At 34.5% G+C, this 16,429-nt stretch overlaps 1 protein-coding gene across 3 annotated transcripts in view; it reads right to left on the bottom strand.

The window, feature by feature from the left end:
• The window catches only part of MYOF (myoferlin), a 68,135-nt gene that overhangs the window by 23,780 nt on the left and 27,926 nt on the right, over positions 1 to 16,429 (bottom strand). For 2 of the 3 annotated variants that reach the window (XM_064662914.1, XM_064662912.1), the window contains exons 17-28: positions 15,117 to 15,155; positions 12,497 to 12,621; positions 11,913 to 12,029; positions 11,354 to 11,531; positions 10,513 to 10,637; positions 9,897 to 10,003; positions 7,478 to 7,670; positions 6,310 to 6,465; positions 5,187 to 5,318; positions 3,719 to 3,882; positions 1,865 to 1,979; positions 1,640 to 1,745 (exon numbers count right to left, since the gene is read on the bottom strand). In XM_064662914.1, coding sequence (XP_064518984.1) covers positions 1,640 to 1,745; positions 1,865 to 1,979; positions 3,719 to 3,882; positions 5,187 to 5,318; positions 6,310 to 6,465; positions 7,478 to 7,670; positions 9,897 to 10,003; positions 10,513 to 10,637; positions 11,354 to 11,531; positions 11,913 to 12,029; positions 12,497 to 12,621; positions 15,117 to 15,155 — 1,557 coding nt within the window. The remainder of the gene's footprint in view (positions 1 to 1,639; positions 1,746 to 1,864; positions 1,980 to 3,718; positions 3,883 to 5,186; positions 5,319 to 6,309; positions 6,466 to 7,477; positions 7,671 to 9,896; positions 10,004 to 10,512; positions 10,638 to 11,353; positions 11,532 to 11,912; positions 12,030 to 12,496; positions 12,622 to 15,116; positions 15,156 to 16,429) is intronic. The other variant, XM_064662913.1, reaches the window with a different exon arrangement.

Genomic DNA, 16,429 nt, shown 5'->3' with positions numbered 1-16,429 from the left:
AAACTCATCTTTAAATAAGAGTTGAATGTTCTGTGCACTCTTGTAACTCCAGCAGATTGGCATTTAAAGGAACACCAGCTATATGAACTCTGATCATAAAACTTTAAGAATTGGTATTTTGACTATGTAATGTAATTCATTTGCCAAATATCTAGGACTCAGACTTTAATTTAAAGTCATCTCATTAAAAAGTTACTGCAGACTTCTAAAAGAGGTTCTGGTTAAGACAGATATCAATACACTAAGATAAAGAAAAGATTTTTTTATCCTAATAGCTAGCTATTTCACTTATATTTAAAACTATTTGAGAGTTTTCAGCTGTTTTAGAACAAATAAAAATTCACTATAGTTTTGCAAATTCTGGGCTTTCCAGAATCTCCCAAGAGATTTTTGTTTTCATTATTCATTTTCAAACCACCAAACCAATCTCCTGTAAATTCTTTGCTATGATACATTGCCTTTTCCTATTGCTGTAGAATCCAAATTATGGTCTTATAAGGTTGTTTATATCACAACTTTCTAAGCTGGTAGCAGTTTTAATTTAGTGTAAGTAACAAGCATATGGAAGTCAAAGTAACACCAGGAAAATGGTGCACTTAGGATTTTCTAACCTCATCAGGATAGCAGTACATCTAATACGAAAAACTCTTGTCTATGAGCACCAGACTCTTCACAAAAAGACTTCGAAGTCTTTTTTCATTTCAGAATTGCCTAAGAATCAGTTGCACACTGTCCGTTTCATCCTGAGCAGTCCTGCATGTCTCTCTTCCCACACAAATTCAGTGCAGTTATTTTTCTCTCAGCAATATAGGAATCCTTCACACACGTGTGTGGTGTGTGACCAACACAAACAGGTTCCTCTATTCTTTTAGTCCCCAGACTTCCTGATTCACTTCTTAGCATTGTTTGGCAACTCATCACACGGCTAAAGGCTCCCAGGTAAATTATTCGAAAGATCCAAATCTAGCTTTGCCACATATTCTCAGTGCAATTACAGAGGTTTCATGTCTCAAGTTTTGGACTTCTCTAAAAAACCTCAGTTACTGCTACTTATCCATGTCTTATAGGCCCAATTGTAACCACTGGACTGCATTAAGACCGGACTTGCGAAAAATGTTCTGGAAACTTATTTAAAAAAAGGGTGGATTCTATTTCCAAGCCTGCTGTTTATATACACAGCTTTCCCATATGAAACCTCTCATGTTAATAGACTGTTGTTTGCATTAACCTTCATTTTTTTAAGTTGTCAAAGCTTTTGGCTCAACATTGTCATCTGCTGCTGTAGTTAAGACTAACATACAGCTTCTTAGACTATGAGATTCTCTAGTAAGCACTTATAAATGCATTTATTATGTATCTTGTACAAAATAGCTTTTGATCTAAAAAAGATTCAATGAGAACGGTGAGTTTGATGGAACAGTGATTAAAATGGAAATAGAAACAGATGCAGACAGTGAACACTTTCTCAAGGTCATTTAGTCTGATTCCTTAAGCAACTGTTACCCAAATATTTCCTTGATACTTTTCCACAGGGCAACCACTGTCATGCCCAGGATATTGCCACAGTCCTGATGTACATCATCCTTCAGTATCAACAACAGATTTTCCTGATAATCAGCAAATAAACAGTAAATCTTACCATGCTCATCCACTGCTCGATTTAGATCAGATTTCCAAGCATCATCTTCCCACATCCATCCCAGAGGACATGTGAACTCGCGTGGGGGTGGAGCTTTTTCTCCATTCTTTTATGTAGGGAAAACATAACAGTTCTGTGCATTAATAGAGCAAATACACTGTGTAGCAAAGCATAGAACTCCTTCTCTTAAACCTTTATTTATCCAGTGAAAACTTTAAGTCTCACCACATCTGTGTAACTCTCTTCAGATGCTTTCCATTCCCCTCCAGGATAGCGACTCTCATTTTCATATACTTCATCAGTAAACTCAGTATGACCAGCATCAGCTTCAGTCAACAAACTGCAGATCCAAAATAAATGTAATAATAAATCAAAAATATTTTAGTTCACTACAGAGAAACATATAGAAACAAAGCACAGAACATGCACACACGGTGGTATTCTGGATTTCCATCTATATGAGGGACACTTATTTCCTTAGAACGTCTTTCTTAAACTGAAGCAACTCCAGTAGTAGTAAGCAATAAGAGGAACATTAGCCATAAATATGAGTGACTAGCATGAGTATTTTAACTGCTGTGTTATTCAGGATCTGCTTTTAATACGTCCTCTTGAAAAAAAGAAAAAACAACATATATTTAAATGTAGGAAACCCCAGACTGTGTATGGCAGTTACACGTGTCTCTAAGGTGCATGCATCTATGCATGCACCAAAATTTGGCAATGTACTTAAATTTGTTTCCCTTTATGCTCTTGACAAGGCAAGCAATTAGTTGGCTAGTATTTTCTAATTTGCAAATAAAAGAAATGAGGGAACAGTAAATCAATCTAAAGCCTTTTGCTTTCCCCCAGCGCTTCACTGCAGTTCAGAACGCGCTGAAGTGTGTTCTACACTGCCATTTGCTGGCCAAATACAGCCAGGCAGATGATCTCCCAGTAAAAGCAGATGCATGGCAAAACCATGCATTTCAACAGGAGGGGTTTTTCCATTGTCTGAGGAAATATCTCCATGTTATTGCTTTTCTTCATGTCAGATTATTCACTGAAATAAAAGCTGTTAATTTAATATGAACAAACTCCCATCCATTCATACCTATGAGAGATACAATTTTAAAATTAATCAAATAATAGCATACATTTTTCTTGCATGGTTATTCTACAGCAACAGTTCTGTATTTTTTTCACCATCATAACACAAGAATTTAAAATGGGGTGAATATTTTCTTTTAAGAAAGAAGAAAATAGTCTCTTTCTCATGCTGGCTTTTGTTTATGAAAAAAATAATGTACCCAGTCTGGTTTAAAGTGTGGCAACACAGCTGAACTGGCACAACTCCAGAGTTGAAAACCTTTGACAGAGAAAGACTGACCCTGTTAGAGCTAGCGGAGAACTGACACCTCATGAATTTGGTCTGCCAGGGGAGGAGTTGTCATATGGCACCACAACCTTAGAATCTGAAAACAACTCCTGCCTTGAGTCAGTTTGAGAAATTACCTACATCAGTTGTTGAATGATGGAACTTCTCAACACTTAATGAAATAAACACAAAAAACCACCTAGTGTATGTGAACCACCACACAAATGCTGTAATGGTGTTGCTACAACACGAATCCAAGCTTTATACTGGGTGTCAGGGTTAAGCTTCTACCAAGGGAAGACCCAGAAATCCAAGGGTCTTGTATCAAACAATCACAGCAGGATCTCTGAATCTCACAGAGACACACATAAACCTCACAGTAGCTTTCTAGGTATGAAATACTATTATTATCCCTTTTATAAAAATGAGGCACCGAGACCCAAAGAATAAGTAATATAGCCATCATGACATGGGAACCGCTAAACCATAAGCTGGTTCCTAGGAAATGGATGCATTCTTTCTGTTGCCTGTTTTATTTCACTTTTTAAAAAAGGTTATGTTAATTTTAGCGTTATTAACTAGCTTTGACTATCGGCTGTTTTTTTTCTGTCATAGAATGTTGAACTTAAAATCTCCTTCTCAGCGAAGAAAACATAGAGGAGCTTTTAGTCTAGACTACAAATGTCTTTATTGCTGCCCACATAGAATTAAAAAAATCTGACCTTCTTTCAGGATCAATCATCCATTCTCCTTCCCACTCCCAGCCCTTTGGGGGTAGGAAGTACTCTTTTTTCAGTTTGATTTTTCCTGTGACATCAGAAAACTTGTGGCGACCAACAAGTCCTGAGGTACCCCACTTTCCAAAAAGGAAAGCCTGATTTTCATACTGTGTGGGAAGAAAGTAAAAATCAAATTATTATTTAGGAATAATAAACAAATATTTCTGTAAATTTTACAAATGAATCATTCTGTTATACATTTCCTTTATCTGAAATTAAGTACCCCCTTTCTCCATTACTCTGCAATGTCATCATTAATTTTTTTTTAAATTTTCTTCTATGCTGCTTGGTAAAGCAAATCTTCTCAATTTATTGCCTCTCTACAATTACATTCGAGCTTCCTCAAAATTAAAGCTCTGTTAAATAAAATATTGTTATATTATTCAAACAAGTTCCTTCTGTTCCTTAAATGCATGATTCTGTCATTCTTTTCCATCTCAAATCTCCTCCTATTTAAAATATCTTATTTTGTAACATGGAAAAGTGTTATCATAGTAGCTACCAGGGGTATGATTCTGATGTTAGCCCAGTTTATATAGTCTACTTCCCTTCCTGAGATTATCTGTAATTTATGATAGTCTTGAGTTTTCTGCTCTTATTCCTGTAAAATTGTTGGACTGCTGTATGAAGAGCAAAAAATGAGATATTCAATAGTATCTTAAACTCTATACTTAAAAAATGGCTTTGAACACCCATTACTTCAAGCAACTTAGTACAGCACTGCTAAATATTTAAGCATAACTGCAATGGTGACACCATTGTAAAAATGTCTTGTTTCATTAGCTATTTTACTGATACTGGATTATGTGCACCATTGGGTGATGTGACATATAAGAGACATCTGCCACTTACCATTACCATTCAAAATCTCTATTATATGCTGTGGGACTATTTCAATCATTTTTATTCTTACCTCTTACCTTTGAAATGTTATCATAACATAGCTTTTTGTCATCAAAATCTACTGGGTTTGACCAGTTTTCCTGTAGCAGTAAATTTTCCACTGCTACAAAAGAACCATTATTAAGCAAAACTACTTGTATTCAAGTATAATTTGTAGTAGTGAAGAAGCAATTAAAAGAAAAGGGTTATTCCCATGCCAAAACATAATGGTCTAGATCCCAATCTTAATTACACTGATAAAAATCTAAAATAAATGTCTTTGAAATCACTGGAGTTAACCAGATTTGTACCTGATTAACCAGTTCAGAATCTGGTCTGCTGAAGTTCGTCTGCTAGGCACAATGGACTTGATCATTAATTGCCTTGAATGGGGTCTACTTGTTTCATTACAATAAATACTACTCTACCTCTCTGTCCAGCATGCAAAGAAATTCAAAAGAGCTCCAATTGCATTGAATTCCTAATATTCATGTCCAAGTTTAAAGTAAGAAAGCAATGATGGACATACCATTTCAGCAAAAACACTGAATGTTCCCTCTGCAAAGCTATTAAACTTCTTTTCCACTGCACTGAGCCCAAGCCAAATGTTAATTCGCAACTCTGCAGGCATTTTGACATCTTTCGTCTTGTCCTGTGGGTACTGGCACACAAACAAAAATGTTATTCTTTGTTATGTTATGCAGGTATTGTAGATTTCAGTAAAACACATGCAATAACATAGAGATATGAGGAGTAATAATACGTGATTTATTTATCACTTCCTGTACTGCTTTTGCTCAAAAGCCAGTAATAAATAGTCCAGGAAGGAAACATTCTTTAAATAATACCTGCCTAGGGCATGTAAAAACCAAACATAGTAACAGTAGTATCATCCCTGTTCCTCTATATTCTCTCCCAAGTTTTATTCAACAAGACTTTGACAATAACTTCATTGTTGATGTTTGAGTGTCTTGCCAGGAGACTCTGGAAAGACAGAGGTTTGTCGGGATGGTTCACTACACACTGAATCAATGCATGATAAGGGGGCTTTGCAAAGAACCATGAAGGTACAGGCTTGTCTGCATTGAAGCATTATTCAGTGTAACTATTGCTACATTGACAAACTCTGTAAGTGCCATTGTTTTACAGTCAGATTGCTTTTTTTCAGGTTACGTTTATTTCAATTGAAGATAATATAAACTTAAATGGAGATATTCCTATTCAAGAGTAAGACTCAATTCAGAGAGACATAAGTTCTGGGTGTAGACATGCTCTGTATTACTTGCAGAAAACCATCAAAAACTTTGAATGCGTTTTTGGAACTTCCCTGACTTACACTTATTATTCCCTCTGAAAGTCTACATGCATGTCCAACCCAGAAATACCAACAATAACACTTTAAAAGTCCTGTCACAAGTTTGTGCTCTTTCAGAAAAGCCTCAGAGATCAAGGGCAATCTGGTTCTAACTGGCTTATGATGAATTTACAATTTCTGTGATACTTTGAAGAAGATACATGCAATTGGCTTTTAATCTGTCCTGAGTTTAGATATCCCATTTTTCATAGTTTGTTTGCATGTTTCATGCTCATGTCTGAGGGCATCTCAGTTTAGGGAGTTAATTATTTCTTAAGAAGAAAAAAAAAAAAAGTACCTTTAAAAAGATTGTTTGGGTCTTTCCACAGTATTTACCAGATGATTCAGGGCTTGTTGTGGAATACAGCACTTGGTGTGCAGGAACACGGGCATAGGCCAGTCTTTTCTCCCCTCGGATCATCCATATGATTACATCAGGCATACTGTTCTGTGGCTGCAGGTTATTTGTGGGGAAAGGAAAGATAAGAATAATAATTAATAGAACATTAAGCTAATCTAGTGCTTAGAAAACAGAAACAGAAATTAGGATTAATGTCAAAGAATTTATCGCTAAGAATCAACAATTGCCATGAATTTATTATAAATAGAGGAAATTGCTTTACTAAGCAAGACATAATTCTGAAAGAATCATAGAAGATACCATTGAGATTTTTGGAAGGCAAGTAAGTTCTATTAAAAAAACAGTTCTTATGAATTTTCTAAATATTTCTAGAGACATTTTGTATCTCAATCCTCTTATGACAACTATAATGACTGATCCGAAATGGTAATGCACCTTATTGACCTGCTACCTATTTAAGTGCTTATGATGTTTCCATATTAAGGGTATATCATCACAAAACTTTTAGCAGAAGACATAAACCACCTAATATCTTTTTGCAGTTTGTGCACATCTTTTATGCTAGCTGCAAGTCTGCTCTTTTTTTTAATCAGTATCTTTTCAGAGCAGAAGCAACAAATCAAAAATTTCTACAATGTTGTGACAACCAGTTATGAGATAGCAGAGATGAAACCAGGAAATGTTGCTGAAAATTTAAAAAACACAGAAACAAAGATATTTAACTCTGTTAGAAGTTGATTTCTATGGCTAACAAGCTGTGGAAAGACAACATATATCCTGCAGTCTCTGAACCAGTAATGTGACTTGCAATTCTGGAAGAAAGGAAAGGACAAAATACAATAATTTTAAACAGAATAGAGTCTATTCCATAAATCACAGAGTGTTCATTACCCAACACACATTCTCAGTGAAGACAGGCAGCATACAAGAACATTATGTTTAAGTAAATCTTAATTACAGAGGGGAACATGTTTACTTTCACAGCATATAAAATTACTTTCCTAAGGAGAGTGGATATTGCTTGATCAGCAGTGAACTTTACAACTATTTGTGTTAGAGAGGTATTGCTAAACTAACTGAATCACCAGTACTGTGTAGCACTAACCTCTTCACTGAGTTGCAGTAATTTATCCAACCAGTCCTCAATTTCTGTCAGAGTGGCTTTCACATCAGTAGCTTCATTTCTCATCCTTGTTGCTGCTTCTCCAATCTGCTTGAGAGACTTGAGGCGCAGTTTTTCTATCTGAGTGTCAAGGACTGTAATATTAGATTTGCCTTCTATGAGGGGAAATGGTTTACTGAAAAGAGAATATTAATTATGGTTAATAACCTTAGTGGATTTTATTTAGCCACACACTGAATACAGCCATGCAAACAGAGGCAAGAGATTGAGTGCCACTTTTTCCTGCTATTAAAAACCATGGGAAGAGTGCTATAGCATTTATTTCTGCAGAGATTTCCACCTGGCAAAGTGTTTACAGCAAGGGAAATGGTGTACTTAAATATACAAACACCAAGGTAGAACAGCTTGATGTGTATGCTTTAATGTAATTGCTGCTAACCAAACCAAGCAAAATCCATTTCCCTGTATACTCACATTAAAAAAATTATTGTCTCAGAATGTACATCTCAAAAATGAAATCAGTGCCTTCAGACCAACATTAGGATTTTTTCCTTCAATGGAAATTGTAAATTCTCAGAAACTCAATATACAAATACAGCTCTTGTCTATGACTATCTAACCCTCTGGCATGAAAACATCAAAGAACTCTCACTAGACTGTCACTAGATGGCAGAGTAACTACTCAATGGAACCAAGAAATCATAGAACCATAGAATATCCTGAGCTGGAAGGGACCCACAAGGATCATTGGGTCTGCGGTCTGCACAGGACAACCCCAAAAAATCACACCATGAGTCTGAGAGCATCACAGTAAAAACAAGGAGAAATTAGCTTTTTTGAGTTGGAGGAGGTTTGAGGAAAAGGCAGCTTTTCAAAGACCAATGACTGTATCCCTTTAACAGAGTTCACCAGGAGGTCTCTAATATGATCCTTTAGAAAAAGTGTAAAAATTTTTGAAGACACTGTCTAGTTTGAAAAGACTGACTCTTCTTTGACCTACTTTTAATGACATGCTATACACTTCTAAGGGTTTTGATTCTGTAAAACCTTGATACTGACTATGGTGCCTTCCACTGCACTTAGTTCTACTAATCTGAATGCAAGTGCTATCTGCCCTGAGTGCAAGTACTTAGACATAAATCAAATGTACCTGATCGGAAATTCGAGAAAGTAACCTCATTTTAGGTTTAAGTAGTGCACTGAAAACTCTCTCAAACTCTTAACTCATTTAAACTTTAGCACAAGAAGGAAAAATCTTCTGTGAATTCAACATTACGAGCTGAAAAAACCCATTGTATCCTGTGAACAACAGGAAGATCATCTGGGAGATATATCTAGGTGCTAATGCTCCACAACTGTTGAGTGATATTTTATAAAATAATGGACTGAATTAATAACAGTGTAAAGATGTGCCAGGTTGATGAGCTGACCTGAAGTTCCCACTTCATGGCTCCACGTGACAACAGTTTGCCCTTCACATTTTGCTTTCCTAGAGTATTTCAGTTCTTACTGCTGTCTTCCAGATCACAGCAGGTATTCTATGAAGTTACTAGTTTATATTTAGACATAAGCTTTCTATCATATAATTTTTTGCTAGTATATACTGACCTCCACTGTTTGCTTTTTCCTCTGTTCAAATTTAAATTGGCTCTACAACATGATGAATTTGTTCTTTAATTCATGTTCCATGTTATTTACTCTCATGGCCAATAACTGTTCTGTCATTTTTTCCTTTCCTTTTCCTGTGCTGTTTCATCATCCACTTGTTTACTCTCCCCATCTCAATATCTCATTCTGTTAATGTCTCTTTCTCATACAATTCTTTCCTCTTTATTTAGAATATATTCTCTTTCAAAACCCTAAATGCTGGCTCCTATTACCTTCTCTGAACAATTCCATACATACAAACATATTGACTAAAGACTTAGTCAAAAATACAATCTTTATGGCCCTTAGTCTTCCACAGCTTTTGACTTTTTGTTCTGGGTTTACCAGTAAATCATAGAATTTCTTCCCTCTTCAGTTTCAGATACAACATTAAAACATGGGTAAACCAAAGGTACATGAGGAATTTTAAAGAAGGCAAAATGGTAGAAAGACAGCAGAGAGACCTAATTTCCCATTTTTAGATTTTTTTCAAGAGATACTGTTTTATCACTGTTAGTAATAAAACTATCCTGAGATAAAGGGGAATTACAAAACTAGATGGATTACTTCACTGGCAATATTCATGATGTTTTACTACTTTCAGAGACTTTTGGAATTCCAGTTCTTAGGTCAGTTCATAGGGATAGTCAGTTTTATAGTCCTTAGAATTTGTTTTCTGACTTAGTAAAGGCAATAGCAAAGATTCTGAGCAGGCCCAGAATGATAACATAAGAGATAAAAAGGGTACTTTTACCTTATATCTTCTGTAAGTTCATCAATCAGCTTCAACCACATCTCAGCTAATCGGTTTTCAGAAATTTTAGCCTGCATTCCTGATTTTAAGGTGGCTAAGTTGGATTGCTGAGGAATTTAAAAGAAAAGGATTTGCACTTATAAACTTCCATTGTGGTTTATGGTCAATAGGACTTTTAAGACTTTGATCTTATTTATTTGAAGACCAAATCAAAAAAAGACTTAGATGTTCAAACTTGATTCATATTTAACAGAACTAACCTGATGTTCTTCCTCACTGTAACAATGTATGATATTGCACCTAGCTTATAAAACAAATAACAGTTCCACAGACTTAACATGCTACTAACTAACACCAAGGACTCTTCCTTCCCCTAGGAATTCCTTGCAGATTCAATCAGGAGTGTACTGAGCCTTGCCAAAATGCAGACCTATGATTAACAGTGCCATTTGTTACACTGAGCTATGTTTAATTTTGAATCAGAAAAAAGGAGGTAAAGCGTCAGAAAACTGTTCCATAATTTGCTCAAAATGTCACTTTTTGATTATATGTCTAAACGAAAAAAAAAGTAAACATGAAAAGCATAGCAGCAAAAGAAAGATTTTAAGTGTCTTACCAGTCTTTCAGCCATGTTTAGGAGTACATTCACGGCGTCTAATCTATGACTTATGTCCTCCCAAAAGGAAGTCAGTGTTACAACTGGCTTTGTGTTTGCCCATGGCAAGTAGTAATAATAATTACCTGGTGTGAAACATTTGCATGTTAGATTTGGAGTTCATGGCAGGAGTATAATATTGTACATTGTTGCTATATTTATTTCATTTCTGTACTACAAATCATTTAAGGACATGCAAGCTAGTCCAAATTCACCAAAGGATTTGTTTTCTTTTCAAGCCACTGTAGTGTCTGTTGAATGGAAAACTTTTACAAATAAAATATTCAAATAATTATTTTCCAGATTAAGTCTGATTACTTCTTTTAATACAAATGGAAGAAATATTCCCCTTGGCAGTTAATTAAAAAAAAATTATAACAAAATATATTTTCCTGTGATCTAGCTAGGCTGATTTTTTTTCTAGGCTGCAAGATGCATGGCTTAAAAACAAGTTATTATTTTATTCTAAATCAGAATATTCAAAGGGTGTTTTCCCTATTTAACCCCTAGATACCTGTAAAATAATGTGATTTTTTTTCCTTGCAAATTTTCCTGTGCACATCTAGGACACGGTCAAAAGATTTCACTGAATTCTGTCAAAATCTCCTTAATAACCCCAGCAGGCTTTGCAGCATGTATTCCATAAATGCAACTTCACCTCAAAAGCTGTGAAAAGCCACACGCTCTGTCATATTTTCAGTAAGTGTGCAGTGCAGTCAGGGCTGACATTCCAAAGCTATAAAATAGCATCTCAAACCCAGAATTTTAGAGTCTTTCATCCCCATACTGGCAGCATCCTTACCATCAAAAACAGCACTACTGTACTGAGTTGTTGATGCCAAAGGTTTACAGGTGGTATCAAACTTATTGCCGTAGTTCCCAATGCTAACTTCGAACTGAATAGGCTCTCCAGTGTCTTGCAGCATGGTAGCAGAATGAAACACAGCAGCCAAGCAGAACTTCCGTCTGCGCTGGTATTTCTACAAGAACAATCTTTTTACTTGTATTTCAATATTTGTAAAACAGGATCCACAATTGTAGAAAAGAATAGCAATAATTTCTTAATGGAAATAATAACTTTAATATTTTTACTACTTTCTGAGAAGAAACCAAAACATATAACGTGTATAATAAATTACTGTATTTGATACTATAAAATGTTTCAAATTAACAGTTCTTGCTATGAGAGTATGACATTTTTTTAGCCACCACTCCTCAGTCACCAATAACCACGAGTAAACACCCCTTCGAATTCAGAGATTCAAATCTAGTTTTGATTGTGAGTTAGATGATTCTCCAGAGACAACCAGTCAAGGCACCTCTCCATTATCAACAGTGACAAGGATAAAACAAGTATTTACCTCAACAACCAGCAAGTCATCATTAGGAATCATCTCTAACTTTTTATTAACAGGCTTGCTTTCAGGTACTGTAGACAGTTCGACCAGAATTCTCCCTCTATAAGCAACTCCTTCTCCCTGTAACATAAACACACATCAAATCCAACTTTATATATTTCTCCTACAGAAGCATACACTTTCTTTAGCTGTACATGATTCTGGTCTCACTGAAGTGTTCTCAGAACTCCTGCAGAGGCATGAATGTACATATGTGAACAAGTGAAATTAAACACTTGGCTTTAATTAACGCTAGAAGTAAAAAGCAAGGAAATAAGAAATATAAATGCATGCAAAGATGCAGTTAGTGAAAATCATCAAAAACACTGCTGCTCTATCAAAACCATCTTTAAAATGAAGACAGATAGGAATGGTAAATATTATTATACTTCCTTATTAATCTTAAATATAATATATTATTCAAAAAGAAACTCCAAAAGGAGTGTAATGTGAAACAGAAAAAAGACAAGACATTAAAATTAATTAATTTATTGATTAGAAACAACTGGGTTTAATTCTTTTATTAAACAATTAATAAGGAAACTGACCTTTCCCAAGTTTAATTCATCATATGGGTCTGGGAATCCAGTGTATTCTCTTGGACTTCCATAAAAGTTTAGGTAACAAGGCCCAAATGTTGGTAAAAAGCCAACTTCAGTGTCTCCAGTGTTTGCTAACAGAAAACATCACAATTATATCTCTGTTAATTACCATTATATTGTTAATTACTGAGCCAGAAAGGCAACTAACATTACTATCAAATCCACTAGAATGAAGGTTAGATATTAGTTAGGTATTAGTATTAGTAATGTAAGAACACTTTATTCTCTGGATATACCACATGAATGTAAAGTAATTATACTATACTTGTTCCTAACTTCCTTCCTCATTGTACAATACTTATACTAAATAACACTTCACACAGTAACCCCCCCCCCAGAATAAACAGAACTTCTGTCCCACCCCAAATAGATGGTTTTCCTTTATGTCAACGGGTAATACATTTACGCTAATAGAAAAATAATATTTGCGATCATTTAAATTCACAAGCCAATGATCAAGCTAAACAGTCACAAAAAGATGCATACCATAGCAGAAAACCCCCTACTGTTAACAGAGCTAATCCTATTGTTCTAATTTTTAAAATCATTTTTCTGTGCCAATCCCTTAGTGTAAAACAGACTACTGCAAAATTTAATCATAATGCTACAGCACATTGTTTCTCACCAACTCCCTTTTCAGTAGGCTAAAATCCATACAAGACTGAAAGTCCACAAATTCAGTTAATTCTCAATCAATTCCAATGACAATAAACTGATTAAAATAAATAAACCAACTAAATTGAATAAAATTATTTCATGACTAACAGCTTAAAATTTCCCAATGTTTTAATCTAGCTAAAAACATATACTAATAAGTATTTAGAAATTTTTGTCAGTTTTAATGGCTAAGCTAGGAAACTGCACACCACAGCTATTTTTTATTTTCAGATATCTATAATATCCAAAAACTTGAAAAAGCATTTTCATTGCTAATGCTTACTGTTATAAAATTGTATTTTTTAACAATGTTTTGGTTTTTAGCAGAAAAATATATATAGGGAAGCCTCAATTGCATTACTGCTGTTATCTTTTGGGCTTGCATTTATGCCTTGCAAATTTATTAGATGAGTGATATTATAAAAAGCTCCTTTTAGAGCTAATTAAAATCTATACTCTAGGGAGTTAATTGTTCTTTCAGTAACAATCAAACACATGCCAAGGCTATTGATTGATAAATTGAATGAGTGATGTAAAGATAATTAGAACAAGGTAAGCAACACACATGCAGAAAAATACTGCACAGTTTTGAGTGAACAGAAAAGATTCTATGCTCTTTTCCTTCTTGTATCCTAGATTTTGCCTGTGAACAAATAATCCTGGTACAAAAAAAAAAAAGAGATGAGAACAGGTTCTTAACCTTGTAACTGATATCACTTGGAGTGATCTGCAGCACAAAGAAGGAGGCATTTATTTATTACAGGAAAAGAAGGCTGAGATAAGAAAGTGACAGTGAAGGGTTATGCCTTGTATGACTATGCTACTGCTGAGTAGCACAAACAGATAGTAAAAATGAATGTGATGTCTTGATGTAATTTCCAGTCAACACAAAGTCACATAAAATCTGCACAATACAAAATAATGACTTGCAGTTCCCTAGTTTGCATTGGGATACTTCCATATCCTTATATTTGAATCAGAAATAAATCAAAATTTGAACGAAAAAGAATTGTTGGAATGATGTTCAGTGTTTTAAAAATTCTAACACTGAACTGCTCACATCAGATCTCAATCTGACTAGATTTGAGGTATAGATATGTATTAATATATTCACTACTTACTGATGTTAAGAAACTAAACAAAATACAAATTTTAAAACAAACAAACAAAAAACCCCTCCCAAACCTGGAATCAAAAGAATTATTTTCTATTTTTTTTAACATTTAATATTCAATTGTTTACTTTCAGAAGGTTGATTATCATGTATTACAGAAAATGACTCCAAGAAATTATTTGTCTTTAACCTAATATTATTTTATTAAGAAAGACAGTAAATGAAGTATTGTGCAGATGAATGAATGCTACCTTTCAACTGCAATCCACTCATATTTATTCCTCACTATATAAATATTTATCACAGTCTTTTAAAACTGGATGTCAACCTAGACATTTACGGAAAAACACATCTCTCCAGGTAGTAACAGAATCAGATTTTATTTTTCAGACTTCATTTATATAGCTTGTTAAGCATCAGCAAAACAGCCACTAATTATTTTAGGCAGTTACTTACTTCTGCAAGGCTCTGCAGCTGCAAAAATAGATGTGATCTCGTAGCTAAGTTAAAAATTGCAAGCCATTGTTAGACTAAGCACTTTATAATCGAAGCAACTACATGCTCATCTCTAACACACAGCTTGAAGCACCAGCCAAAAAGAAACATTTTCAAACCAATTCCAGTGCCAAAACTGTTTTCTAGGGTTAGTTATTTTTGATACTCTTTAATCATAATGGGGAAATATTTTAGAAAAGTAATTATTAAAAAATATTTTCAAGATAATGGATTATCTTAGGCAATACTCCTCAGTCTGGGCACTGGAAAGAAAAATCAATAACAGATGAAGATATAAACCTTCATATGATGAAGCCCCTGTTCCTGAAGATGAAAATTCTATATTATGAAAAGAGAAGTAGTTATATGAGAAGTGACAACAGTATTGTAAAAGCACACACATCACAAAGCAATCCCCTTCTAAAATAAAGTTGAAGGCCTGAGAAAAAATAAAGTTTATGTGCGTTGGAATTTTGCTTCCTGATTAATATATGAAATTATTACTCTTCCTGTACAAATTCCAAAGGAAAAAAAAAAAGCATGTAGCTGACAAAATATATTGCTTATATATATATTCTGTTTCAGCTTTGTACAGTCCTCCTCCACACAAAATACAAATTTATTTTTAAAACTATTTTTAAAATCTTAAGAACATTTAAGAATCCCACCACATTTCAGAGCTCCTTAGAGTATCTACATTTACTGAGGACCATAGATTAGTTCAGTTCAGTTCCACAATTCTTTAGAAGCCAGAACAGGCTTCAGGCACTGAAGAGAAGATTTTACATAGAAATGGCTATTCCAATGTCAGTATCTCACTAGAGAGAGAAACCAAGTAAGATTTCCTCAGTTACCAAGTGCCTGAGTTTGAAGTATAAATGTGCTGTGACTCAGCTGCAGTTCAAGTTATGCACTTATACAGGGAGTATAAGTGATCTCTCCAGAGCTGAATTTCCCCCTAAAGCCTAAACCACTGCCTTTTTCTTTTGCTTCTGATTGCACATGGGATATATGAAAAGAATGTTTGCACGAGCTCTTCCTTCAACAGAAGTCATAAGAGAACTACATTAGAAGCTTGAAGTTATATGACTGAAAATACAGTTCCATCCAATTCTTGCCTCAAGTCGCTATAGGACTGGAGCCACTATGTTTTTGCCATTTTGTTTTTAAGCACCTGATATAGCCACCAAGTTAAGGACAAGCTGGTCTGTCTCAGATAAGTACATATATAGATTTTATAAACACAACAGACTTTTATTGTGGCAATGGCAGAAATGGTTTTGAGCCAGTGTCCCTTATACTAGTGTAGATAATCAGACAAATCAGATATCTTGTTATAAAAAGATGAGGTGATTGAAAATATAGATCACAAAGAAATAATCAATAATCACAAGATTATATTTAAACATAAATGTAACAGGACTTTTTTTAATATTATCCAAAATCATGGAAAAAAGTATTTCTTATAATATCATAAAGAAGAGTTTTATTACAAAGCTATTTTCCAATGGGAACAACATGTTAGGCACTTCATATCCTGCCTATCTTGCTGTTTTCTTCCAGTTAATCAGTTTTGGTTTTTAGTTTTTATGAAATTACATATCCAGCCATCT

The sequence above is a fragment of the Pseudopipra pipra genome, chromosome 8, assembly GCF_036250125.1.
Source record: "Pseudopipra pipra isolate bDixPip1 chromosome 8, bDixPip1.hap1, whole genome shotgun sequence".
NCBI classification, from domain to species: Eukaryota; Metazoa; Chordata; class Aves; order Passeriformes; family Pipridae; genus Pseudopipra; species Pseudopipra pipra.
This window is presented reverse-complemented; position numbering and strand designations above follow the sequence as displayed.